General features: G+C 40.5%; 4 protein-coding genes across 5 annotated transcripts in view; 3 read left to right on the top strand and 1 right to left on the bottom strand.

Annotated features, from left to right (window-relative positions):
- Positions 1-1,095: 1,095 nt before the first annotated feature.
- nr2e3 (nuclear receptor subfamily 2, group E, member 3) lies at positions 1,096-3,303 on the top strand. Its single transcript, XM_049574006.1, has 8 exons — positions 1,096-1,165; positions 1,424-1,562; positions 1,691-1,794; positions 1,891-2,154; positions 2,350-2,537; positions 2,636-2,876; positions 2,958-3,063; positions 3,171-3,303. Exons 1-8 carry the CDS (start codon positions 1,096-1,098, stop codon positions 3,301-3,303), a joined length of 1,245 nt encoding a protein of 414 aa, XP_049429963.1.
- A 1,320-nt stretch (positions 3,304-4,623) lies between these two features.
- Positions 4,624-8,751, top strand: stoml1 (stomatin (EPB72)-like 1). The gene is made up of 7 exons (XM_049573622.1): positions 4,624-4,963; positions 5,527-5,633; positions 5,732-5,881; positions 7,466-7,669; positions 7,749-7,959; positions 8,057-8,257; positions 8,428-8,751. The coding sequence occupies exons 1-7, from the start codon at positions 4,807-4,809 to the stop codon at positions 8,622-8,624; spliced, it is 1,227 nt and encodes a 408-aa protein (XP_049429579.1). The 5' UTR covers positions 4,624-4,806; the 3' UTR covers positions 8,625-8,751.
- Positions 8,752-8,912: 161 nt separating this feature from the next.
- LOC125887090 (cholesterol side-chain cleavage enzyme, mitochondrial) lies at positions 8,913-12,010 on the top strand. The gene is made up of 9 exons (XM_049573621.1): positions 8,913-9,345; positions 9,627-9,782; positions 9,925-10,124; positions 10,241-10,444; positions 10,595-10,755; positions 10,837-11,003; positions 11,124-11,202; positions 11,297-11,488; positions 11,583-12,010. The coding sequence occupies exons 1-9, from the start codon at positions 9,074-9,076 to the stop codon at positions 11,703-11,705; spliced, it is 1,554 nt and encodes a 517-aa protein (XP_049429578.1). The 5' UTR covers positions 8,913-9,073; the 3' UTR covers positions 11,706-12,010.
- Positions 12,011-12,156: 146 nt separating this feature from the next.
- ccdc33 (coiled-coil domain containing 33) overlaps positions 12,157-26,770 on the bottom strand; it is a 32,940-nt gene continuing 18,326 nt past the window's right edge. Inside the window, exons 1-11 of one of the 2 annotated variants that reach the window (XM_049573624.1) lie at positions 20,883-21,177; positions 17,975-18,168; positions 17,814-17,877; positions 15,616-15,811; positions 13,535-13,623; positions 13,314-13,445; positions 13,102-13,195; positions 12,900-13,024; positions 12,705-12,794; positions 12,495-12,611; positions 12,157-12,399 (exon numbers count right to left, since the gene is read on the bottom strand). In XM_049573624.1, the coding sequence (XP_049429581.1) occupies positions 12,337-12,399; positions 12,495-12,611; positions 12,705-12,794; positions 12,900-13,024; positions 13,102-13,195; positions 13,314-13,445; positions 13,535-13,623; positions 15,616-15,811; positions 17,814-17,877; positions 17,975-18,168; positions 20,883-20,933 (1,215 nt within the window). In that variant the 5' untranslated portion in view covers positions 20,934-21,177 and the 3' untranslated portion in view covers positions 12,157-12,336. Of the gene's footprint in view, positions 12,400-12,494; positions 12,612-12,704; positions 12,795-12,899; positions 13,025-13,101; positions 13,196-13,313; positions 13,446-13,534; positions 13,624-15,615; positions 15,812-17,813; positions 17,878-17,974; positions 18,169-20,882; positions 21,178-26,770 lie in introns of those variants that run through there. The other variant, XM_049573623.1, reaches the window with a different exon arrangement.

The raw sequence follows: 26,770 nt of genomic DNA, 5'->3' as shown, positions 1-26,770 counted from the left end.
GAGTGCGACAAGTACTCCATATTGCAATGTTTTGTGTATTGTTGATTAGTTCACTTGTTAACTACTAGACCTAGTCAAATTCTGAAACCTTAAGTCAGCACTGTGGGCAGCAGCTGACATGATAGCCGGCATCACCAGATTGACAATACCCAGGATATCACATCTTTGCTTGTAACATTTTTTTTTGGTAATGTTATTTAATGTTAATATTAGATATGTATTATACACAGGAGACACCCGCAAAATGTTATGTAACACGACAAAATGTCACTTATGCAGAATACAAAGCAGAATGGTCCCTATGTAGCAACAAGTTAACCAGTCAAGGACTATAATTAAGCAGCAGTTGTGGACCACTGTAGTAATATTTCTTCTTCAGTGGTGTTAGTAAAGTTTGTATTAATGGAAAGGCACAATAAATAAAGACTGAACAGGGAATAGTTTGAGCCATGTTGATTACAGTTTGAAACACACTGACACTGGTGAGGTCTCCCATACAGCAGCCAAATTTAATTAGTCATTTTAAGCAGTATGTGTAAGGAGTAAAATATATATCATTTTCTTTTTTCATTGGTCACCTTTGTTAAATACTCTTATGCCTGTAAGAGGTGTGACTGATTGATTTACCCTTATAGACAGTAAAGATTAAGAGGATGACAAATCAGCATTTGCTTACACAGCGCATGGTGCTAATCTCCTTGTCTTCCTTCAGAAAGCCCCTTGACGTCTCAGGCTCACACTCATTCTGGCAGAGAGAAAGACAGAAGACAAGTTGTGACTCTACTGACCCTTCATCACTTCAGAAACGACTGGAGAAAGGACAGCAGAGCTGGATCAAAATCATTGACAATTCCTGGAGGAACTCTTTTATTGCTTCTGAAGATACTAAACGTAAACTTCCAGCTTTTCTGGAAATAGAATAGGAAAAGAATTATATGTGTTTTGGTGGCATTGCCATGTGTCAGCACTTCACATAAAGATGCTTTGATCCAGCCAGTCAATTACACAAAAATAAGAAGAGGAAATACTTCTGGGAGTAATCCCCTATTTATCAAGAGTTTATGAATTGAAGTTGACATTAGAACACATCTCAAAATGGAGGACCACATGACCAAAATGTTTTCTTCTGACACCTCCAATGACCTCACAGATGGACATCAAGCAGGTGAGCCAGTAATTGATGTAATATGCAACTGTTGTGATATGAAAGATTGAACAAAGGGGCTAAACAAGGACAGCAAAATTAAAAAACAAAACTTGCAAGTGTGTTTCTTCACAGCAAATTATGTTATCAGGATGAATATGTCCATAATAGTGATGTGCACTGTGTATACAATAAGAAGAACTGGACAAAAAAGACAGAACAAATGAATGGATGAGTGAGAGTGAATTAATGCTAGGTTTTTATTTCTGTCCTCCACAGTCCCAGGTAAAGCACTCGACCAAAGTCTGCTCTGTAAAGTGTGTTCTGATTCAAGCAGTGGCAAACACTATGGCATCTATGCCTGCAACGGCTGCAGTGGCTTCTTCAAGCGCAGTGTGAGGCGAAGACTCATCTACAGGTGAGCAAAATTTGATCCAGCAGGGCAGTCAGAATAACTACGTGTACAATGAAGAAATATTAGTGTGACAAGTTTATATTTTCACATAGTATTTGTCTTCACTCAGAATTTTTCAAATCTTATCACAGGTGCCAGGCTGGAACAGGCAGGTGCCCTGTTGACAAGGCACATCGAAACCAATGCCAAGCTTGTCGACTGAAGAAGTGTCTCCAGGCTGGCATGAACAAAGATGGTGAGAAACTCAGGATAAGTTGACCGTCTATCTGTGCACATGCTAGATCTGTCATAGCATACATTATTCTTGACTGTTTTCTTGTCCCTTTGGCAGCTGTGCAGAATGAGCGACAGCCTCGCAGCACAGCACATGTCAGTCTAGACTCTATAAGTATGGACACTAAAAAGGAGCACCTGGCCACCACAAGGGAGCTCACTTCCCCTGCTACCTATTCAGCAGTCATCGGCAGACCTCTGCTCACCTCCTCCAACGCCACCTCTGCCACCATTCAGCCCTGCAGCAACTCTCATAACTACCACCGCTTTATGGTCAGCCTGCTGACTGCAGAGACCTGCGCAAAACTGGAGCCAGAGGACGGTGAGATCATATGGCAGAGATTAAATTAAGGTGGACACAACAAGTTCCCATTTTGACCTTGCTACTTATGTCAGAGATGAGTGGGGTTTGCCTTTAAGGATGATTTAGAATTGTCTTATCTGAATAGTAATTATGCATATAATCTGATGTAAAGTAGCCTTAACATTTATATGACTCTGTTATTCTGATGCACAGTGGAGGAGAACATTGACGTGACAACCAATGACTCAGAGAGAGATCGGACTCCCTCTGACTGTCGTACGTCCCCGTACACCTCCAACTGTTCAGAGAGTATCTATGAGACATCAGCACGACTCCTCTTCATGTCCGTCAAGTGGGCAAAAAATTTGCCAGTCTTTGCTCACCTGCCATTTCGAGACCAGGTGAGACTGATTGACATGTTTCTGTCTGTTTACCAAACTAACACACACACACTGATCTTGTGCGACACTGTTAACGTGGATTTTTGTGTCATCCACAGGTGATTCTCCTCGAGGAAGCTTGGAGTGAGATGTTCCTCTTGTGTGCCATCCAGTGGTCTCTTCCCATGGACAGCTGTCCTCTTCTGTCTCTGCCAGATCTGTCTCCCACACAGCAGGCTAAGATCAGCCTCCCCGCAGCTGACCTGCGCATCCTGGAGGAGGTCTTTAATCGCTTTAAGGCCCTGGCTGTTGACCCCACTGAGTTTGCCTGCCTAAAAGCCATTGTGTTGTTCAAGCCAGGTAAGGGGTTGTTCCCTCAGGAATATGCATATGTTGCATTTGAACGGACACTGTTACTAATGTCTGCTGTTTGACTTGCAGAGACACGCAGCCTCAAAGACCCAGAGCAGGTGGAGAATCTGCAGGACCAGTCTCAGGTGTTGTTGGGTCAGCACATCCATTCAGCGTACCCCGGCCAAAGTGCCAGGTAATCCTGCTGTAACTTCCTCTCATACTGACTACATAGATCTTCAAACATAAAAACATCTGAAGTATTTCAAGCTTGTTCACTCTCCTCTGTTCTCGTCCATCAAGGTTTGGGAGACTGTTACTTCTGCTGCCATCCCTTCACTTTGTGAGCTCAGAGAAAATAGAGCAGCTGTTCTTCCACAGGACCATTGGCAGCACACCCATGGAGAAGCTGTTGTGTGACATGTTCAAAAACTAAGATGCAAACTATAACAAGCAAAGAGAAAGGCTGAATGACACCAGTTAGAAAAAAACACCACAAACCAACCCCTGAAGCAACATGTTGTGTGGTTTTTTGTTTCACATATTCTGGTTATGACTTCTCCTTTCAAATTCAACATAGTATCCCCTTTTCACTGAAGACATTTTGAAATATCACTAATGGAAAGGTTTTGCTTCTTTAAACCAAAAGTCTGTTTTAAGAAAGACATTAAAGATTATGGCATTCAAATGAAATAAACATACAAGTTTTATTTGGTAACTATTACACGATTTTCTTGTAAATATTATAATTTTATTATAAAGAACCAAAGACATAACATAATATTTTGGGTAGGTACTGAGTTTGAAAGAAAAGCATTTTTATTAAGGTATATGATAATGAATGTGTTTTGACTGTAAATATTCATCCTAAATAAATATGGACATTTTGTAACTGAGAAGTTTGTTCATCTTGGTCATATTTTCCCATTCTTTATCTGGTTTTACAGAAACAAAACACAATACATAACACAACATTTATTACAGAATGATGCTACAAAATATAGACACTGTAGATAATATGACTTAGTGCCTGACCATTACATCATAACTAGTATTGGCCAAGTTCAGCTTATTGCAAATATATTAGGAACTACATGTCAGTAATTTAAAAACCAGAGATTTTTTTTTTCTGCTGTTAACAGTTTTACTCGGTACATGTTTTAGTCACAGCTTTGGGATCCTTAACAAAAATGTTTGTCATGTGTTTGCCAAAAGGAAGTAGTAACAAAAAGCGAACTGTAATTTTATTGATATGATTTGGGGCCTGAACTAATCACAATGACTGGTATTTGCCAATTCCAGCTTATTACAGATATATCAGTAACTGTGTACATGTCAGTTAATATATAACAAGAAATCGCAAAGATATGCTTGAGGCATTTAGAAAACATGGAGCTTGCACAAGTTTATTGCACACTTTCACTCAGTGCATATCTTTAGGCATATTTTGGGAAAATGAGCAGTAACATCTCTTGAATAAAAGTTCAAATTAAAAATAAAAATCTCAAACTCTGGTATTGACCTCAAAAATCCAGTACTGGTCAGGATCTAATATGATTTGGCTACTGGACAGTGGAAACCAGTATAGCAACAACTGACTGCAAAAATATCTGTCAGATAAAGTTTAATCAAGTTATTCCTTGTTTTATGGCTATTTCCTCTAATGGAAACTCCAGTTAGGCTGCATCACCACTAGGTGGCGGTAATGAGCACGTTTACTGATGAACACGCGCCGTCAGTAAACACCCAGAAGAAGAGCCGGAGCAAAACACGGAACAACTGTCTTCTAGCTAGTTAGCATTACGAGCTAAAGCGTCCTGTATTTCAGTCACCATATATACTTTGTTTACTTCAGTCAGACGGTTTTGGTTGACAAGTGGAGACGGATAATTAAAATGAAGTTGCTTTAAAGAAGATATCACAGTTATTTTTTACAGCAATGTTTAACAAGTCGTATCAGCTGCTCCCTCAGAGGGACTCCATCAGTACGAGGACTCCTGGCTTGTTTGTGGACACTGACAGCTTCACACAGCGCGGCTATCACAAAGGTTTTTCATTTGACAACATCCCCAGTGTCTCTGAAAACGACTTCAACGGTAGGTAACGTTAACAAACATGAACTGTTGTAGCTCTGTCTTTGTCTACGGGACGTGGTGAGTTTGGGGTTAACAGTGGAGGTGGGACAGTAGGCAAAAGTTAAACAAACTAGCCTCAAATAATCAAACAGAAATAATTATAAGAGCATCTCCAAAAAATAGTTCACAGTCTTTATATAACTGGTTTGCCATTTATGATAAACATTGTTAAATTCCAGTGTATATGTATCCTGAAATTCAGTCCCTAGGATGAGTCAAACTCCAAAAACATTGGATCCTACACTTCCCATAATGCAATTCAGTATCATCTTCCCTTAGCCCTTCTTCTTTGGTAAAACCATATCTTTCAGACTACACACCTCCCAGTTTGTAATGCAGACGTCCTGTTATGTAGTCCCCAGTCCCGAGCAGAGATCACTCAACTCATGTCACTTGAGTCAGACTTTAAAACCCCTCCTTAAAGCCACAGATGACATCATACAACTGCTTTTAAAGGCGGGTTTACTGAGAATATCTTTAAGACTGAGACTCTTAAATTTTTGTTTTGTTTTTCTGTCTATGAGATACCTCTCAAGGATGGGTGTCCTGGATTTGCAACCTGATTGTCATCTTCCTTGTCTACATCTGCACCTTTCTAACATTTCCTATATCAGGATGGTTTGTACTGAAAGTAAGGTGACATTACCTTTCACTAATTACTCCCACAGCATGTCCACTCACTTGCTGAGGAAAAAAAGCAACCAACTCTGGCTCATTTTTGTTTCGTAGACGGTGCCTAACTACCAAAGGATAGTAGTGTTTCGTCTGGGTCGAGTTTGTCCTCCAAAGGGCCCTGGTATTGTTCTTGTGCTGCCCCTCATTGACCAGTGGCAGAGAGTCGACCTGCGCACCCGTGCCTTCAACATTCCTCCTTGTCAGGTGAACCACTATACTGAGTTTATTGTTCATTCTTTATTCAAGGATCCCCATGAGAAGCACATGAATGTGTCTCAAGGCCTCCTGGGGTCCTATACATTGAAACACAGTACAGACATATTATGATCTAAAAACAATCAAAATACCAAACTGATACTCAAATGAAAGAAACTAAGGATAATGTAATGATAGACTACACCATAATTCAACATAGCAGCTGAGAGAAAAGACACTACAAACATAAGTGATACTAAGACAAGCAGACTAAACAGATACATGTATAAAAAATGCAGATATAAAAATAAGAATAGTACATTAAAATACATTAAAAAGTACATTACAATAGCGCTATGTGCTTATCTTGTTATATGGCAAGATATTTCTTTATAAGCTTTTTGAAGTTAATTTTGTCATTGAAGGTAGATATAATATCAATAGGCAGAGAATTGCAGAGTTCTGTGAGACCTTTACATAACGGTAGATTTAAGAAAATTCATTCTTGGTGCCAGGAGCATTATGTGACCAGAGGCTGCACCGTGTCCAGAGACCATGTGTATCTGATGAGCCAAACTGGATGGTTTATTGGAGCTAATGACACTCTGCAGTTACATCATCATCAGCCATCAGCCAAGCCAGGTGTGCATGCATATAGCTGACACCAACTCTGATCGAGCAGCTGACTGCTGATTTCATCATCAGTCAGCTGTTGTGATGGGCAACTTGTTCAAGTTTTTGCATGCTGCAATATTGAAAAATGCAGAAAATAACTGGTCAGGAATAGTTTACCTCACATTCTTCTACTAGTTTTTTTATGTAAAGACCTAACGAGACAAACTAAGAGATAGGTTTACAAGTTTTCAAGTCTGTCTTAAAACAATAGTCAGTCATATAAAATAATCTTTTGGATATGTTTTTGCACAGGAGGACTTTGGAGTTTGTTCCCCATTATGACCATTAAAAGAGCATTGGGAAGGATCTCTTAATGGCCAATATGGATAGGTGTAATGATGATAGAAAACAAATCTGTTCTTATGTACTTTGTCCTACAGGTGGCACTCTTGGTGCACTGCTGATGAGCGTGAAAATAAAGAAAGTAAACTGATACTGAGAAAATTCTAAGTAGTGTCTGACAGCACGTATTGATACGAAAAGATTTAACCCCATGGTGTGTGCAGTTTATTTTAAAATGTCTTATTGCCAAGAGATAAACTTTATTATGTGTGGGGAATGTGGAGTTTTATTCTTCATCTTTGCCACCATACATTTCAGAATTCAATTTTGTTTTTTAAACTGAAGCATTTATCAGAGTTATGAGGGGATTTATTTATTTATTTTTTTTATTTATTAACATTTCCTTATGCATTTTTGGCTTCATTTCGAAATGGTGCCAAAACCCTCCCTCTGCCCTTACCAGCATTCAGCATTTCCCAACTTGTATATTCAGCCTTACATAGTAAATATTCTTTAGTCAATAAAAGCTTTAAGAATAAAGAGGAGATGTCTCTGTCTTCTTTAAATTGCAACAGATGTTAAATGACCAGTGTTAGATGTCTAGCACTCAAATAACATGGAATTCTGCTACTGTAGGTCACTACTCTGGATGGTGGCATATTGTCAGTGGGGGCAGACATCCAGTTCAGGATCTGGAACCCCGTCATGTCTGTACTATCAGTCCAGGACCTGAACGCCTCGACCAGGATGACGGCACAGAAGGCTTTGACCTACAGCCTGGCTAAGAAGACTGTCAGGGAGATCCAAACTGAGAGCATTAAACTTGGAGAATATCTTGGGGTAAGACTACACTGAACCTACTTTTCTCGGGCTTTTCACTGTATCACGTCAAACTTACATCCTTTATTGCTCTGCATAGATGGACATAAATGAGATGACTCGGCCCTGGGGGCTGGAGGTAGACAGGGTCGAGCTTACCCTGGGCTCTATACTAAAAGCACCAGAGGAAGGCCTCTCTGGACCCCTCATCATGCCTCCTTCTGTGCCTGGACTGGAAGGCCTCACTGGCCCCATTCAACAGTTGGCCATGCACTTTCTGAGCCGCAGTGGCGTTTCACAGCCTAAACAAGGTACCCCTCCCCCAAACACACACACACAATTGTTTTGGTACAACATGTACCCGTTATGATAATGCTGTATAATATATCTGTGGCTTTTTCTCCTCAGAGGACAGCTTAACTTTTACAGATGAGTTCAGCAGTGTCCCTCAGGCAGTCGTGGCCACACCAGGTTCTGTTGAGGGGCTGCTTGGTGGGGTGAAGCTCCTGCTCTCAGAAACTTTGGTCCAGCAAGTTGGGGCCTGCTTCCAGTTTGACATAAGCTCGGGGGATGGACAGCGTCACAGTTACTATGTGGATCTGAGCCAAGGTGATGCTTCATATATTACTGTAAAAAGCCCATTATTACAGGATTGAGATCAACTGAATGCAAGTCGTGCTAAATCTGTGTAATAATGCTCAAATGTCTGCTGTAAATAGAAACAAAAGCACAGTTACATAAATATTAAATACCTCTGTCGCTCTGTGTGTGTCCTGTAGGTAGTGGTGCAGCTGGAGCAGGGTCCTTGTGCAGAGAGCCAGATGTGACACTGAGCATGTCTGACAGCGACCTTCTGGCCATGTTCCAGGGCGAGCTTCGACCATTTGCTGCTTACACCAGCGGCAGACTGAAAATCCAGGGGGACATTAAGACCGCCATGAAGCTGGAAGAACTCATAAAGCTTCTTAAGAAATAGTGCTCACAGTCACATTTGTATACGTGTTTATTAAATCTTTCATTTTGATTGTACAGTACATGCTTTTCATGCATACATTAATTATATTTGTTTTAAACTGAGTTTCTGTCGTGGCCTTGTCTTTCTTCACAAACCAAAGCAAACACTTCAAGACAGCAGCATTTCTGAAGGTCTTAAGGCCTAATACAAGTTTGCATAGTCTCACTTTTTACGTACAGATGATTGCAGGGTGCTGTAAAATATTCAGTAAATAACGCAGCTAAACACACACCAGCTACTGCGCTGTGGTGGATATTCTGTTAGGCTGCAGAGTTCAACTGGAGAGCCTTGATCAGCACAGCGAGGGGGGCCGACTATTTAGACCAGCCTCCTTGTTTTGCACCAGATGTCCCCGGGAGAGCCAGAGCAGCTGCTGAAGGTAGAGCAGTGTGAGCATTTTTGTTGTCGTGATGGCCAGGTGGAGTGTGTGCCGCAGCCTTGTGACGGCGCCCCTGTCCTGGATGGGAGAGCTGACAACAACAGGTGTGCGCTGCAGCAGCAGTATGCCGGTGGTCAGACAGGTGTACTCGGAGAGCAGCAGCATTGTCAGGCCTTTCAGTGAGATTCCTGGACTGTGGAAGAACGGGGTGGCAAATTTGTACAATTTCTGGAAACTGGATGGCTTCAAAAACCTTCATCGCATCATGCTGCAGAACTTCAACACTTTTGGACCCATTTACAGGTACGGAAGACAAAGCAAGTTTGCTTAAATCCTAAATGATAGAATAACTGCATGACATTTATCGTCTACTGTATTTTCAATGAAAAGGAACACAAGTAGACAAAACAAATAACACTGAATGATGTCATTATTTTGAAATGAATTCTGGTCTTAATATAAATATAAATATTTTTGTCCATGAAAAATATCTGTGACCGACAATCCACAAGGTCATCTTGCTCTGACAACAAATTTGATATGGCATTTTGACCCCTTTCTTCCTCTGACTTTTTGTATGTCAGAGAAAAAGTAGGTTATTATGAAAGCGTAAATATCATCAATCCTGAAGACGCTGCCATCCTGTTCAAAGCCGAGGGCCATTATCCTAAAAGGCTGAGAGTTGAAGCCTGGACGTCATACAGAGACTACAGGAACCGCAAATATGGAGTGTTACTTAAGTACATGCTATTATCCCTTCTTCCTTTACAAATTCACTTTTACTAATATTTCTGTCATGGAACCAGAGGTTTTACCAAGTGCTTTAAGACTGTGCCTATTAGTTGCATTGCTAGTGAAGGTTAAAATCCAATCTTCCCACAGGGATGGAGAAGACTGGAGATCAAACCGTGTGATTCTCAACAAGGAGGTGATTGCCCCGAAGGTGCAGGAAAACTTTGTGCCTTTGCTGGATGAAGTGGGCCAGGATTTTGTTGCCAGGGTGCACAAAAAGATAAAGCGAAGTGGCCAGAACAAATGGACCACTGACCTCTCTCAAGAACTCTTTAAATACGCACTAGAATGTAAGATGGACTTCTATCTTTCTTGATATTCAAGTTCACTCACTGTGAATGCCAGTGCTCCCTTTTTCCCTACAATATTACTTATCTTTGTCTCATGTTTGCTCTGTCCCACACAGCGGTGAGCTCAGTGCTGTACGGGGAGCGTCTTGGTTTGATGCTGGACTACATCGACCCTGAAGCTCAGCATTTCATCGACTGCATCACCCTCATGTTCAAGACTACCTCACCCATGCTGTACATACCTCCTGCTCTGTTGAGGCATATTGGAGCCAAGGTGTGGCGTGACCACGTGGAGGCTTGGGATGGGATCTTCAATCAAGGTAGAACTCAGAGAACAAACAGGCTGAACATTTTAAGTATTGTTTTGTTTTGCACCATAAGAGTCTTAGTTGTGTTATTTGGAAATCATGTTTTATATTTTGATGTTTGCACTGTTTCTTATTTCATTTTTATTATCTTGGTGCCTTTAGCGGACCGCTGCATCCAAAACATCTACAGACAGTTACGTAAGGAAGCTGGCACTTCAGAGAAATACCCAGGAGTCCTGGCGAGCCTGCTCATGCTGGACAAGCTGTCCATTGAAGACATCAAGGCCAGCATCACCGAGCTGATGGCTGGAGGAGTAGATACAGTAAGGAAAAGAAGTGACACAAATTATTTATTTCTTCAGAACGTAACTTCTTTTTGGCTTAATTCTGTTTGTGTGTTTCAGACTTCCATAACATTGCTGTGGACGTTGTATGAACTAGCTAGGCACCCCAGCCTCCAGGAGGAGCTGAGAGCAGAGGTGGCTGCAGCTCGGGCTGAGAGCCAGGGAGACATGAAGGAGATGCTGAAGCGGATTCCACTGGTCAAAGGAGCTTTGAAGGAAACTCTGAGGTAAATGATGCCAAACATGTCATGCTATTTATGATACTGTCTAATCTTAAGATGTCAGTTGTTTAGGGAATAGTTTTGTGTAATAGTTTTCTTACTAACCCATAGACTTTGATCCCTCAGGTTACACCCAGTCGCAGTGAGCTTGCAAAGATACATATCAGAAGATATCATTATTCAAAACTACCACATCCCAGCAGGGGTAAGAGGCAATCAAAAATAGGCTATAAATCATATAATAATGTTTTTGTGTTTGAGCATTGTTAAAGAAACTGCTTTGTGTTTTCTGTGTTCAGACCCTGGTCCAGTTAGGACTGTATGCAATGGGCAGAGACCCCAAAGTGTTCTTTCGTCCGGAGCAGTATCAGCCCTCTCGTTGGTTGAGGACGGAGTCACACTACTTCCGGAGCCTTGGCTTCGGCTTCGGCCCCCGACAGTGTTTAGGACGCAGAATAGCAGAGACAGAGATGCAACTCTTCCTCATCCATGTAAAATATACAGATTATAAAGAGACATTTCACTGTATGCTGCGGCTCATTCACACAGCATATTAACTATGTGCACTATCTTCCGTCTTTACAGATGCTTGAGAACTTCCGAGTGGAGAAACAGCGCCATGTCGAAGTGCAGAGTACCTTTGAGCTCATTCTCTTACCAGACAAGCCTATAATATTGACTCTGAAGCCTCTGCAGACGAGTCAATGATGCCAAGTTTGAGAGAAAAACTGTGGTGCATAATAAGCCAGGCCCCCGAATGCACCACAGTATAAACAACAAATAAATTCTTCCAACCTTAGACGTCGTTGGAGAGCAAGAAAACATTAGGAAAGAAAAGCTAAAAATGTGCATGAACAAATTACCTCAGTAACGTCATAACTAATGAAAAAAGTCATTATATATACTGTGTATTATCTAGTGAGTAATTTGAACAGTATGCAAATGTGTAGTCTCTGTGTGTGTAGTAAAAAAAAAAACCTGGAATGTACAGATGCTTCATTACATGTGGCAAAAGTGTTTTAAAAATATATATAAACCAGTGATAAATAAAACAATACTACTGATTTACAGTATGTCTTGTTATATATCATTTTATTACACAATATAATATTAATATTTAAATATATTTTTTAGATGGAAATATTTTATTTGGAACATGAAATCAAAGACAGGGTGTCTACAGATATCATTTTTGCAGTAATGCGACAGAAAATATTTAAGACCCATCAAACCTGAGTTTAAGACAGTTTAATACTTTTAAGGCCTTATATTAAGATAACTTAACTGACCTGTAGACACCCTGAAAGAAAAGTTTTTCTGTGTGTGTGTTTAGTCTGGGTCATTTTAAAGGCTTCTGCTTCCTCTGTCTGCTCGGCTGATGCAATAACTGTGACACAGACCTCTGTAAGAAGCAGAAACAACTCCATGTCAGATAAAATAATCCCACACTGCACGGTGTGTGTCATATAAAACGAAGGCTAACTGCACTCAACTGACCAGAGGAATGTTATGAAGGATTGTAGTGGACGTCCGGACGAAGCCGTGCCTGTGCTCACTTAGTTTGGTCAACATTTCTTGTTTCTGTCTCCCCCATGATTTAGAGTTCTCCTCCAGCTGTAACACATGCAAATACAGGGCAAGACATCCTGATCAGTGACTCATTAAGACTATGAAACATGTGCACATATGATTTTTCTGTTCTTTTACCTGAGCCTCCAGGGTTTGGACTTTTGCCTTGGCCATCTCCAGTTTATTTAGTAAACTCAGTCTCTCCTGGAGTGGCAGTGCGTCTTTTGTCTGAGGGGACATAACACATATTAATTTGAGATTTCAGTAACAGCAAGACTAAATTTGGGTAGCATCACACTGTTTGAACACTGGCTCAAATGTGTAGCTGTCTACCTGTGCTGCCTGCTGTATGATGACTGGAGCAGGCTGCTGCTGAATCCTGTCCAGCTCTCCTCTGAGACGAGCGTTTTCTGCTGCCAGGGCCGACTCTATCTCTTCCCTTCTGTGGTCACTCTCACCTGCAAAGCATGAGGAGACGTTTTGCAAATGTTTTCGTGACAACATACTCTTCCCTCGCCTCACTGAGCCCTTGTACCTTTTTGTTTTTTCACCACCAGCCTCTTGTCACCACCCTGCTTATTCTTCTCTCTGAGTTTGCCGTCTAACGCTTTCTCCATCTTCTCAATGACCTGAAAAAAATGGCACAAATATACATATATATATATTTTGAGCTGTTATTCATAAAAGACGCCCCGCAAGTTGTGAAATCAGATAGTTATACTGGTACGTATAGCCTAGAGTGTTCACCTTTTCCTGCTGTTTCACTGTGGCCTCCAAAGTTGCCATCTTTGTCATGTGACTGTGGTGACGCTGCAGATCCTGTTGTTGCTGCTGGTGGACTCTCTGAAGTTTAAGTAGCTCCTTCTCACTGTCATTCTTCTGCACAACACAAGCAAGGAAGACAGGGTCAGACTACATACACAGTGATTATTTAAGGTTTATTCCTGTGTGTGTGTGTATCTTCTAACCATGATCAGTTCATTCTGCAGCTGTTGGATCCTGTCCCTTTGAGAGGCGGCCTTACTGGTCTCACTGGCCAGCTTGAATTTCAGAGAGGCTTTAAAAACAACAACAACAGCAAGACAAGTCACACACAAGAGCATAAATCTAAATGGCTATTTTCATATGTTGACATCAGAAAAAGACAGCTAAGTTGATCAAAGATGAGCCTTAGGATTTGATCTGTAAAGTATGAAACTTAAATTTAGACTGATTAACATGTCAGCTCTGAGGCTCGGACATTTGAACAATACTGATCAATAACGCTTTTGAAATGAAATGGATTTTCTGTTGGACAAAACTTAAATCTGGTCCCTTTGCTTTAAAGCCAGCAGTGAGACCTTCAGGAACATCCTTTCACTGAGGGTCGCAAACTGTCCTTCAGGAGATAAGGGATGTAGTACCCACACAGCTTATCAGGGTCTGTGGCCCAAATGAGCTGCCTTATCACAAAACGCCACAGTCTGCTTGGGAATATACACTCACAAGGATTAGCAAACGTGCAGTGAGCCACCGTCACTGCTTCATCTGCCAATGAAATGCCCTCAAATCCAAAATGACATGGACCGAAGGTTCAACAGCTGCTGGCTGGAAAATAAACACTCTGACATTAATCAGTCTGAAGATTTTCTTAATTCAAATCTCAACTTTAGGTGAAAGAATGTCAATTATTGCTTTTGCATGCTTTTGGTTCAGGCTCATTTTAAGACAGGATGCCGATGTATGGAAAGTGTATGGTTAAGTACAGGGCTGTAATCACCTTTTAACACTGGGGGGGACCATTTTCAATCGACAACCTCTGTGACCCAACCTTCCAAGGTAGTCTGGGGGAATTCCTCCCAGGATAAATTTTAGGAAACTCAACAGCTAAACAGACCATTGACGATATGAACATAGTTATTGTTAATTGTTTTTTGTCTCTGTTCTTATTGTGGTCTTCACTCTGACTTAGTCTTTGTTCGTATTTTACTGTACATGTGTTGCATTATTGTATTAAAATACTCCATGCTTAGTCATCTTACACTTACTGTTTTAACTCTAAAACCAACTGGGGACAGGGGTTGCAAATTAGCCATGGTTATAAACCTGTATGCATTACATCTACTTTGTACCTTACACATGTAGCAATGTCTTATGCATTTGTCCTTGCCAAATAAACAAAAATAATAATAAAAACAATAATTCAGGGGGCCATAAAGAACAGCATGCACACTGGGACTTTTTTTTAGGACTTTTTTAATGACATACTATTTTTATTACCTTTTTCCTGTCTTTTTTTATAACGTATTAACAAAAACTATAACAGTAGACAATGATACAGCCAACATAACACTCATATGTCATTCTATTTTTCCACTTTTTAATACATTTAAAAGTAATGAAATAGAGAAACAGCACAGTTAAGGTACATAAATTAAGCTATATCTACCAACAGTAGTTGAACAGCGACTTCTGATTGGGTACGGCAGCGCCACTTAAATAAATCCCACGCAGAACTGCCATACACGGTAATACCAGAACTAGTAGTTATAATAATGGCAATTTCTTAAATTTATCGATGATTTTGTTTACATTTGCTAATGATTATTCTGGATGGCAGTGTGTGGTTGCCTTTCGTAGTATAGCTGTTTTCTTTCTCCATATTTTCTAATCAATATTTGGGGGGGGATTTTAAGTATATTTGAATATTAGGGGGATATGTACCCCCAACATATATTACAATTATTGTCTGGGCTGAGTAATAATTACTGCTCCATTTGTTTGCTTATTTACCACACAGGACTGTAATGGTAACTGGAGATATACTGTTTTTCCACATTCCATAAATGGTATCTTTTCCTGTTTTGTTCCTGAATTTAGCAAAAAAAAAAAAAAAATTAAATTAAAAAAAGGGGGAAGTGCATTATGCATTTTACAGATTAAAAACTGCACGATTGTGGTGTACAATCCTACAAAACTACAAAAAATGTATTATTCAAATTTTGAAAATATGGATTTCGTTCTTTATCTATTCACTTTAATTAAATTGTAGTGCTCTGCTGTGGCCTACCTATACGGTCAGCAATCTCAGCCTTGGTCATGACGTCAATGTCAGTATCATCCAGCAGGTCTCGGCCAAGGTCCTGCTGCAGAGACAGATCAGTGCGGAGCTGACTGTTTTCTGTCTCCAGCGTCACCACCTGTGTCCTCAGCGCTATGATGTCCTCTGCCATCTTACTCATGGCTAAACGATAGTTTTCCACCTCCTGATGGAGAGACGTGGACGGTCAGTTGCACACCAGTTTCTTGATTTGTTACAGATGGTTAGAAAAGAGCGATTGAATTATTTGTATCCCCTTTCAATGCTAATGCCCTTGTAGAGGTCATTGTGACACTGTACCAGCTTGACTTTAATGAGTGTTATTAAGGTTGGTGTGAAGTGCAAAGATTATAACTATACCTCCCCCTCAAGGTAATGTGTAATCAAGTCAGAGACACTGACTAGTGCATTTTTATACAAGTAACTGTTTTGACTAAAGTAAAAAATAATCACACTCATAACTTCCAGGAACAAAAATGGCACAAAATATTCCCAGAAACCTGTCGGGACAAATTTGATGCTGAGCAGTGGTGTGTGACTATGACCACTAGATGTCTCTTCAGCCCCATGTCTTTATATGGTCCTCCAGGATGTATAAACAACACATTTCTGTACACTAAGAGAATGTAAAAACATCCCAGCAGCAAGTACACATTGCATGTTTATCTCCAAGTCTCAGAGTCTCGATGAATAATTGATTTCTCTTGGTTTCGGATAATCACATGACACAACAAATGGGACATGACTGGAAGCCAAAGAAGAACATTATGCCATAAAGTGCGACGTTCTTGTAATCGACTGTCTGAGGTTTGAGTACAATGGATACATGACTCCGGCTCCTCAAATCCAAAGGGACAGTAACACCCTATCCTGTGAAGCTCTTTTGTCATGGGAGCTTTAAGCAGGGTTTTTGGATGAATCCTAGTCGTGCATTCATGCAGCGTCCTCTTGTGAAAGCCCTTTTGCTGAACTATAGAGGCAAAACTCATGCCAAATTCATGAGAGTGTTTCAGCATGACAGACTAAAAACAACACTGACTTGAACAAAAATGTTAAAAAAAATATTCCTTTTACATTTTTTCTCTTCTTTCCTTTTAAAAAGAAACAAAATCCCCTCGACTTTGGCTTTAAATTCATATTGCTGCAGAGCTGTTATCAAGACATGTCTTCTCCATGCTCATTGTTCTCTTTTCTATCACATACTCCTCTATCACACTGAATAGACACAATTGAATGGAGGCTGAGAGCAGGGTCCAGCTGCATGTACGAGGAGGGGGCGACGATTAGGGAATTCCAATCTCGGATGGTGTGGTTGTGACTCCCGTGGGACACGAGGGTGAAATTGAGCATCTAATTGAAAGGGCAGGGACGAGGTGACAATCATGACTGAAGATGAGATGGTGTCTCTGCTGGGGGGCCCACAGATGGGAAGGACGGCTCCCCGTGATGAGTCTGGAAAGTCCCATCATGTGTCAAAAATAAAAGGGGAGCCTGTCTCTGCCCGTGAATACTGGAGGTTCCCTCCCCTCGCTATGATTTGAAGACATTAAAGTGGCCATGTGTCATACATACTGTCACTTCAGGACAAATATCACAGACAAAGCGCAGCAGAATTGAATTGTAATGATGTGATATCTAATTAGGTGTTTCCATTCCATTATCATTATCATTATCATTATGTATGTACAGTAGTATTATACAGGAGATGGATGCAGTGTCACTGTGAAACTGTCCGATTAAGACCCAGATATCTGCTTTCCTATCATATAATCTATCAAAATCTACATGAATTAACATAAACTCTTCATGGATAAACACATAACGCTTCACCCAATCCACAGATCTAAGCAAATTTAAATAAGTAAATCTAATTATCGAGACAACCTCACAGCGACAGGAGAAAAATGTCAAAATATGCATAAATAACACCCCTGGACCCCTGGCACAAGTTTCATCCTCATCATTCTGGATCCTCCCAGAGTGCAATCAGTCTGACAAATGTTAATCTATTCTACTATCTGTCACTTCGTCTCCCAACTGTGTGTCTGCAGCAGCATACTGTCCCGTCTCATTGGCCCACCCATGTTCCTGTTAACTAACGAAACGTGACAGCGGGGATTGCTTCACTGATTGATTCAAGAGTTTAGGTATTGATTGTGTCTAATCACCTTAGTTTGGAGGTTGGTGATCTCTGCCATGTGGGGATCATCCTCCAGATCATGCAGAGAGGGTCTAAGGGATTAACACATTTAATGGAAATTAATCATACTAAAATATTATTCATACAAGGATCATCACAATAACTCCATGCATGTATTATCTGTCTTACCGTTGATGGGCATGATGTACTTGATAGGTGTGGTTAATGTTGGGTTTGTTGGCCTGTGCAGCCTCTGGCTTCACCTGTTCTTGTTGGGCTGCTCTGTGGGGCTCCATCTTCGCTCCCTTGAGAGGGTAGCGGCCATTTGGTAGGATCTGTGCCAGGGCATCATGGGACGGGAGGTCATATCCACCCCTCTGAAGCTGTAGAAGAAAATGTTATTTTCACTGATAAATATATCTCAAAACTGGGCTAGAAATTGTCTCATAAATATGTCTCATGAATATGTCATAACAGACCCTAATGTTTCACTTGGCTCTCCCCAACCACTTAAATCTGAGTGGTCCGAATTGCTTTGATTAATTTTGAACTGATGAATTGCTACAGAAAACGATGCATTACTCAGAGTCCCCAGCTGTAAAACACTGTTACATAGAGTAGATTTCCATGTGCTCTATGTCTGCGATTTGTGTTGGACGTTTGTTTTTTTGCAGTGATATCCCTCCCAAATCCCAAAAGTGTCTATCAGGATTTATGTTATTGGAGTTTTATAAGAGTTTGTCTCTAAGGAGTCTAATACAGGGTTCAAGCTCTGTGGTTGTAATTGGTCCCAAGGCATAAGTCACCACCTTCATCAAATCTGCAAGTCCCATGTGTGGCAAAGGGGAGGGTAAGCATCCTTTGATTTCCTACACAGGGCCGTAATCACCTTTTTGACACTGGGGGTGGGGGGCTATTTCCAATGTCCACCCCCTTCAACCTGACCCTCCAGTCCAAAGACCCAAAGTCTTAGATCTGGGGTCTCATTTAAAAACATTGCATACGCACAAAACGAAGCCTGAAAGTGACGTAGGCCATTTCCCACACAAAAGTTGTCATCTATAAAAGCAGACTTGATGGGAGAAACTTTGACCCATGCTAATGAACATTTTGTTTTGGAGATGGGGAATTGGCGACATAGATGGTGAGGTGGAAGCCTGATACTAGAAATGGTTGAATATTTTGCCGCACATCACTTATGGCTTTTGTCTGTACACGCACTTTTAGTATGGATCCTATACATTGTTTAATAAATAAAACCCCTGGAGTTCTCAGAGTCTTGATGGCTGAGTGCCATTTTAGGGAGCAAGCATATGATTGAGGGCCGCACAGGAAAAGTGCACACACTGACTTTTTTCATGACATACTATACAATGACTTTTTCATACCTTTTTATGACATACTAAGACTTTGCAAAAACTACAAATCAATGGCGATATCATCTATATATAACTCATATTACATTTCAGCTTTCCAATTTTTTACCCCTTTGCAAGTAATGAAATAGAGAGACTGACTTGACATACCCACAGTAGTCAAGCAGCGCCACCACTGCAGTTCACCATAGTATTAGAATCAGCAGTAATCGTAATGGCATTTTGTTAAGTTTATTTATCATTATGATTACATTCGCTAATTATTATTTTGGACGATAGTGTGTGGTTGCCTTTCGTTGTTTCTATGGAACCATCTTCCTATTTCAGTCTGGGAGGCAGACACCGTCTCCAGATTGAAGACTAGACTTAAGCCTTTCCTTTCTGACAGCTAAGCTTAGGCTTGCCTTGGACCAGCCCCTAGTTAGGCTGATATAGGCCTAGTTTGCTGGTGAACCTCCTGTGACACACTGAGCCCTGTCTCTCCTTCTTTCTCTCTCACTCTCAGATTCTGAAAGGTGGCTCTTCTTCATTTGCTAACACTGACATCCCAGTACTGTGTATCACTAACTCAGCTTCTTCTCTGGAGTCTCTGTCTCCACTGTCTTGTAGGTTCCCTTGAATCGCAGATACACCTGGATTGTGGGTCGTGGTCACGCTGCTGCCATGGTCCTGCCTGATGCGACCTACTACTGCTGTTATTATTAGTCATACTTCTACTATTATTATACACATATGATTATTATTGTCACATACATATACTGTCACATCTTAATATATATTTATAACATAGCTATTGTCATTACTGTTTGCCCTGCATTTCTCTCTGTCTCTCTTTATGTATCATTTTGTCATATGGATTACTGTAATTATGTTGATCTGTTCTGTACACATGACATCTTTTGCACATCTGTCCGTCCTGGAAGAGGGATCCCTCCTCAGTTGCTCTTCCTGAGGTTTCTATAATTTTTTTCCCCTGAAAAGGTTTTTGGGGGAGTTTTTCCTTATCCTCTGTGAGGGTCCAAGAACAGAGGGATGTCGTATGCTGTAAAGCCCTGTGAGGCAAATTGTGAGGGGCAGATTGAGCATAGATGAACATAGGTGGGGATGTGTTCCCTCCTCCTCCACTATCCACATACTGGGTTTCAAATTGATTGATTTTTCAATTGTTAATACACATGGAGTGGGGTCTGTGGGACTCCAGACTACAAGTAAAGCCAGTTTCAATAACACAAGGTGTAAATACACAGTAGAAACCACAAGCAAGGAGGATTACCTTTGCAAATGTTGACTGTTAGCTGTGCAAGCAAAATGCTGCACAGTCTTCTATAACAATGTGGGAGGACTCCTGTACATCTGCTATGGCAACATTAAATCCACCAGTTGTTTTTACAGAAAACGAAAGCTTTTATCCCAAAAACTCTGCAGCTCTGACCTCTCAATACTCAGTGTGCTTGTGTGTGGCCTGTTCTACCTCTTCATCTCCTGAATATAAAGGCTGTTACATCACTATGCATACAGTACCCACTCTATCACAAGAGAGCTCTTAGTCAATAGCCTCACAGTCCTTCAAGTACGAGCCGAGCATATACAATCAGACTGTCAATGATCGCAGTTGCCAGGTTGCATAAATTCAAAGAAATTACATGAAACAGAGTCATTATCTATTATCTTCCCACAAGCTCTCCCTCTTACACAAATACCTACACACTGCCAGAGCCTACCTTTATAGCTGCAGGGTTGCTAAGTGATTTTGTCTTATTGGAGGCCTTCATCCAACAGGAAAGGTCAGAGTCTTTATCAGTGCAGCGAACAAGTAACTGATGGTGGAAGTGAAAGTAGGAGCTCTGTCATTAAGCCAGAACAATCAACCCGTAACCACAACACAAGTCTTAGCAACTCTCAGGCCAATGAGATTGAGTCCTGTTATGCACAAAACAGCATAGTGTCAGGTTTCATAATTCAACAGAGCTCAAAGCCAAACAGTGAAATACAATCTATTTACATCTGGCATTTTAAAATCTCTCTTTTGCAGTGGTGGAAAATAAGTACTTTGATGAAGTAAAGCTATATTAGTGTCTTATTTTGAGGATTCTCTCCTCAGGTGTCGCGTCTGGTTTTACTCCCTGTCTTTGTGTGTGTTCCCGCCTGTTTTCTGTCACACCTGTCTTGTTAGTCCTTCCCTGTTCCCAGAGTCTTCTTTTCACACCTGTTCTGTATTAGTCTTGTTCGCTCCACCCTAGTGTAGTCAGTCCCCATTTCCCTCCTTTTGCCCGAGTCCTCCAGCCGTGTCTTGTTCTTGTGATTACTTTTCTGTGTGTGTTTCCCTTTGTTCCTGGTCAGCTTGTCTGCATTCATTCCTTGTGCTCATCTCAGTGTTCTTGGTGTTGTTTCCTGCCTGGGTCCTTTTCAGTTAGTTTTGGTTCTTCTGTCATTTGGACTTTCTGTTACCTGCATGTTCTGGATTTTTTTCAGCTTTATTAAAGCTTGCTTTTTGGTCAACCTCAACCCTGCTGTTCTGCATTTGGGTCATTCCTGAACTGATATTTGACACTTTGGGCACTGTGCAGATTCGGTACATAAAGTTTGCTTTGAACAGACACTGCTTTACCAATTATACAAATACAGTAATACAAAATATAATTAAAGAATCCATGACATATTACCTTAGATTAAGCTACCAGAGTATTAAGTTGTTAGCCCCGCGTTTACCAGCTGCAAAGCCATGCTTATATATTAATACATTAATAATAATAATAATAATAATAATAATCAAACAATATCATATTATTCTGGAAAAAAGCCAATGTGCATATTGAGCTTGGCCCTTAGGTACTTAAAGTGTATTTTAATTGACTTTTACTTGTGACAGAATTCCTGCACTGTGGTGTTACTTCGTTTACTTAAAGGAATACTGTACCCACAAAATGACCATTTGTATATCAGTCAGTCATGCTGTGTTATAATGAATTCATGAGGAAAACATAATGACTTATTGATTGACTGGGGACCACGTCTCACAGTGAAACTACATCAAAACATCTGTTTACAAACTCTCACAATATATAATAATAATCCTGGTCACATTTATCCAGTCGTATGCTCAGTTCTTTCCGAACACATGCATTTTTGCTAAAAAAAAAAAAAAAAAAAAGTAAACATTATCTACGCTCTTTTCAAGCTGGCAATACTAAAGGTTTGCCTATGTTTGGGAAGTACTGAGCATACGACTGGATAAATAAAAGTGTACTGCACAAGTTGTGTGAGTTTGTAAATGGATGTTTTGTCTCTGTACTTGTTTTATTAGATCTTAGTGCAGTGTTTGAAACTATTGACCATCAAATTCTACTGCTGAGACTGGAACACTTAATTGGCCTAAAAGGTTCTGCACTGAGCTGGTTTAAATCTTATTTATCTGATCGTTTTCAGTTTGTTGACGTTCATAATGAATCATCCTCACGTACCAAAGTTTGTTTTGGAGTTCCGCAAGGTTCTGTGCTCGGAACAATCCTATTTACTCTATATATGCTTCCTTTAGGTAACATCATTAGAAATCACTCTATAAATTTCCATTGTTATGCGGATGATACTCAGTTGTATTTATTGATGAAGCCAGAAGAAACTAATCAATTAACTAAACTCCATAACTGCCTTAAAGACATAAAAACTTGGATAAGCACCAATTTCCTGATGTTAAATTCAGACAAAACTGAAGTTATTGTTCTTGGCCCCAAACAACTCAGAGACTCTTTATCTGATGACATAGTTTCTCTAGATGGCATTGCTCTGGCCTCTAGCACTACCGTAAGAAACCTCGGAGTGATATTTGACCAAGATTTGTCTTTTAATTCTCATTTAAAACAAACCTCACTGACTGCATTTTTTCATCTGCGTAATATTGCGAAAATTAGGCCTATCCTGACCCGAAAAGATGCAGAAAAATTGGTCCACGCTTTTGTTACCTCTAGGCTGGATTACTGTAACTCTCTATTATCAGGTAGCTCAAGTAAGTCCTTAAAAACTCTCCAGCTAATTCAGAATGCAGCAGCACGTGTACTAACAGGAACTAAGAAACGTGATCATATTTCTCCTGTTTTAGCTTCTCTGCACTGGCTCCCTGTTAAATCCAGAATTGAATTTAAAATCCTACTGTTAACTTATAAAGCTCTAAATGGTCAAGCTCCATCATATCTTAGAGAGCTCATAGTGCCATATTATCTCACCAGAACACTGCGCTCTGAGAACGCAGGGTTACTCGTGGTCCCTAAAGTCTCCAAAAGTAGATCAGGAGCCAGAGCCTTCAGCTATCAGGCTCCTCTCCTGTGGAATCATCTTCCTGCTACGGTCCGGGAGGCAGACACCGTCTCCACATTTAAGACTAGACTTAAGACTTTCCTCTTTGATAAAGCTTATAGTTAGGGCTGGCTCAGGCTTGCCCTGTACCAGCCCCTAGTTAGGCTGACTTAGGCCTAGTCTGCCGGAGGACCCCCCTATAATACACCGGGCACCTTCTCTCCTTCTCTCCTTCTCTCTCTCTCTCTCTCTCTCTCTCTCTCTCGTATTCTATTACTGCATCTTGCTAACTCGGCCATTCTGGATGTCACTAACTCGGCTTCTTCTCCGGAGCCTTTGTGCTCCACTCATATCGCAGCGGTGCCTGGACAGCGTGACGTGTGTGGTTGTGCTGCTGTCGTGGTCCTGCCAGATGCCTCCTGCTGCTGCTGCCATCATTAGTCATTAGTCATACTTCTACTGTTATTATACACATATGACTATTGTCACACATGTATACTGCCAGATATTAATACATACTTTCAACATATTGTACCACAGTAGCCAGAACTATAACTATAATATTATTACTTTCAACAATGTTGTTGTAAGCTACTGTCATTACCTCTCTCTCTCTCTCTCTCTCTCTCTCTCTCTCTCTCTGTGTCTCATTGTGTCATGTGGATTACTGTTAATTTGTTATGCTGATCTGTTCTGTACGCAGGCAAATTGTGATTTGTGATATTGGGCTTTATAAATAAAATTGATTGATTGATTGATTGATTTATATAGTTTTGCTGTGCTCCCCAATGAATCAATCAACCAATCAATCCATATGTTCGCTGTTTTCCCTGGAGGCATGCAAGAATTTTTTTTTTTCATGAATTCATTGTAACACAGCACGACTAATTAATTTACAAATAGTGATATTGTGGGTGAGGTATTCCTTTAAGTAAAAGATATGAGTATGTCTGCCACCACTGCACTTTTGTATTGAGTGTTATGAAAACAAAATCAAACTTTATCTTCATGTCTGGAGGCAGCGTGTAACAATCAATGGATTCACAGGGAGGTTCCTGCTCAGTAAATACCAGCCCCCAAATGAATTCAGTCTTAGCCCGGATAAGCAGATAGATGAGGAGAGACTAATTATTTCTCAGTGACTTGCTGTGCAGCACCTGTGGCTCCCTCTGAGCATTTATTCCCACCTTTACTCAACTCAGTGAGAGTCTGATGTCAAACCACGAGTTCTGTGCAAAAGGAATATTTCATTTTAAAGGAGGTAGATGTATAAAACAATTGAAGATACACAAAGAAATTACGATGGATTTTTGTCAAAAAGAACACGTATCTCCAAATTTTTACCTTTACGGAAAAATTGGAAGGTGGTTAAGTGTATGTGCACATGCTTAAATGCAAATGTATGTGGAACCTTCAATAGCACGGATCAATAACTCTCCTGCTTGGGTAGCTCATTAGGCGGGATAGACAATCACTGAAGATCTGATTGAGTCTAAATGATCAAAGTGGGGGCAGGAAGGAAGAGTCTTTAATGATATAAAAGACTGTGCCTGGCACTTACTTTACAATCTCTGCATATATACCAGTACTTGATAAGCATCATCAGTAAATCAAAAGCAGCACAGTGACAATGTGTCATAGCACAACCCAAAACTGGCAGGTAATACAATTCATTATAATTATATACTAACAGCCGTGTGCCTGAGTATCTCGGTTACAGCTTCGCATATAAAAATCCCACTCTGTTCAGTTTTTAGATAAATATTTTCATAACTGACTGCTTTAATTCATGATAAATAATTCACTGGATGCTCGCAGCTATGTGCTCTGCTAGAAGACATAATCTTTTCTAATCCAACGAGGGAAAACCTGAACAAGTGAAAACACTTCCCGCAGAGTCTAATATCACATTATCATGTATGAGATTCCTCGACAAATTTACAAAATCCTCAGAACAAAATAATTCCTATTCGCATGTTGTGTTTCGCAGTGGCTGCTCGTGTTCAGAATGCCTCTGACCCTGTTACATGTAATCTGTGGAGAGCTGGGGAGGGGGATGCGTCCCCGTGCAGGGGATGGGAGGGGGTCTCAGTGAAACAGTGTCGATCTGTGGTCTGGGAGCTTTCTGAAACATCATCAGAATTCAGCACACAGCCTGCAAAATGCAGCAAATGGGCTCTTCATTGGAGTGACAGCTCAGGGTCTGCTGCCACACAGAGCTTCAATTAGCCTGCCAGAGCAAAGCAGCTCCCAGGAGCTTCGCTACGTCCACATTCTCCACCTTTCCTGTCCGCCACCTTTTATTTTTTTTTACACTCGATTCTTCCTCTGACCCAGACTTCACTCTTTTTTTTTCTCTTTTTGCACATTTGACCTCGGCATCCTCCCCATCCTTCCTCCCTGTAAAAGCACCACCCTCCTCAACTGTCCCATGCCGCCGTCCACACATGACAAGCCATGTGGAAATGCTTGAAAAGTGCTAAAACACACAAAGGTAAAAGGGTTGTCTGAGAGCTGAGGCGGAAGGGAGAAAAAAACTGTGAGAGGAGGATGTAGAGCTTTACACAGCTGGACTCTCATCACCACAGGAATTCAGCACAGCAGTGGCCGTTCTTCTTTTATGTCTATGCTGCTGCAGTGGAGGTCTTAATCAAAAAATAATGGGATTAGAAAAGAGAAGCAAGAGTGACATAGTTTGATTTGTGTTCAACAAGAAGACATTTCTCACTTCTCACAAGTATTCTAGTTTTGATCACTGCTGGTTGGAGATGGAGATGTGAATACAGACGGAGACAGTTGTGCACACAGGATGTGCTGGGAAAATGTCTAAAAGCCTGCTCAATAATATCCATAGCAAGGAGAGACACTGGACATGTTACATAAGATAATAACCACAGTTTGTACATATTTTAGTGTAGGGGTGTTGCAATATACCCGTATTGATGATAACAGTGCATTCTAAAAAATTACCAATGGTGTGGATCACACTTTTTTTTAGCATACAAAAAATGCATTGTAATACATTGTTTTAATCAGTTGACAACTTATTTCAAGAAAAAATTAAAAAAAATTTTTTACATTTTTGAATAGGACTAAATTAAAATAAATATTTAGAATATCTTAAATAAAATAATCAAACCACTAATACGACTTTTGGATAAATATTAAGCTGGTTCAACTTAATTAAGCTTTTCGAGGTCAAAACAAATCATGTTGGTTGTACTAAACTAATTGGGTTTGTCAGATTGTAAAAGGATGTACTCAGTAAGGCAAGAGTTGGAGCTACTTATACAGATACATGCAAATACTTACCTTAATT

Source organism: Epinephelus fuscoguttatus, linkage group LG4 (assembly GCF_011397635.1).
Source record: "Epinephelus fuscoguttatus linkage group LG4, E.fuscoguttatus.final_Chr_v1".
NCBI lineage: Eukaryota > Metazoa > Chordata > Actinopteri > Perciformes > Serranidae > Epinephelus > Epinephelus fuscoguttatus.
The sequence above is the reverse complement of the archived record's forward strand: the minus strand, read 5'-3'. Positions and strand labels throughout refer to the sequence as shown.

Excerpts from the sequence above, each read along its gene's own strand:
- stoml1 (XM_049573622.1), top strand. The coding sequence starts at position 4,807 with ATGTTTAACAAGTCGTATCAGCTGCTCCCTCAGAGGGACTCCATCAGT. Across the intron at positions 7,670-7,748 it reads AACTTGGAGAATATCTTGGG|ATGGACATAAATGAGATGAC; the intron begins GTAAGACTACAC and ends TGCTCTGCATAG. Across the intron at positions 7,960-8,056 it reads CGTTTCACAGCCTAAACAAG|AGGACAGCTTAACTTTTACA; the intron begins GTACCCCTCCCC and ends TTTTCTCCTCAG.
- nr2e3 (XM_049574006.1), top strand. The coding sequence starts at position 1,096 with ATGGAGGACCACATGACCAAAATGTTTTCTTCTGACACCTCCAATGAC. Across the intron at positions 2,155-2,349 it reads AAAACTGGAGCCAGAGGACG|TGGAGGAGAACATTGACGTG; the intron begins GTGAGATCATAT and ends TCTGATGCACAG. Across the intron at positions 2,538-2,635 it reads ACCTGCCATTTCGAGACCAG|GTGATTCTCCTCGAGGAAGC; the intron begins GTGAGACTGATT and ends TGTCATCCACAG.
- LOC125887090 (XM_049573621.1), top strand. The coding sequence starts at position 9,074 with ATGGCCAGGTGGAGTGTGTGCCGCAGCCTTGTGACGGCGCCCCTGTCC. Across the intron at positions 9,783-9,924 it reads AAATATGGAGTGTTACTTAA|GGATGGAGAAGACTGGAGAT; the intron begins GTACATGCTATT and ends ATCTTCCCACAG. Across the intron at positions 11,489-11,582 it reads TGCAACTCTTCCTCATCCAT|ATGCTTGAGAACTTCCGAGT; the intron begins GTAAAATATACA and ends CCGTCTTTACAG.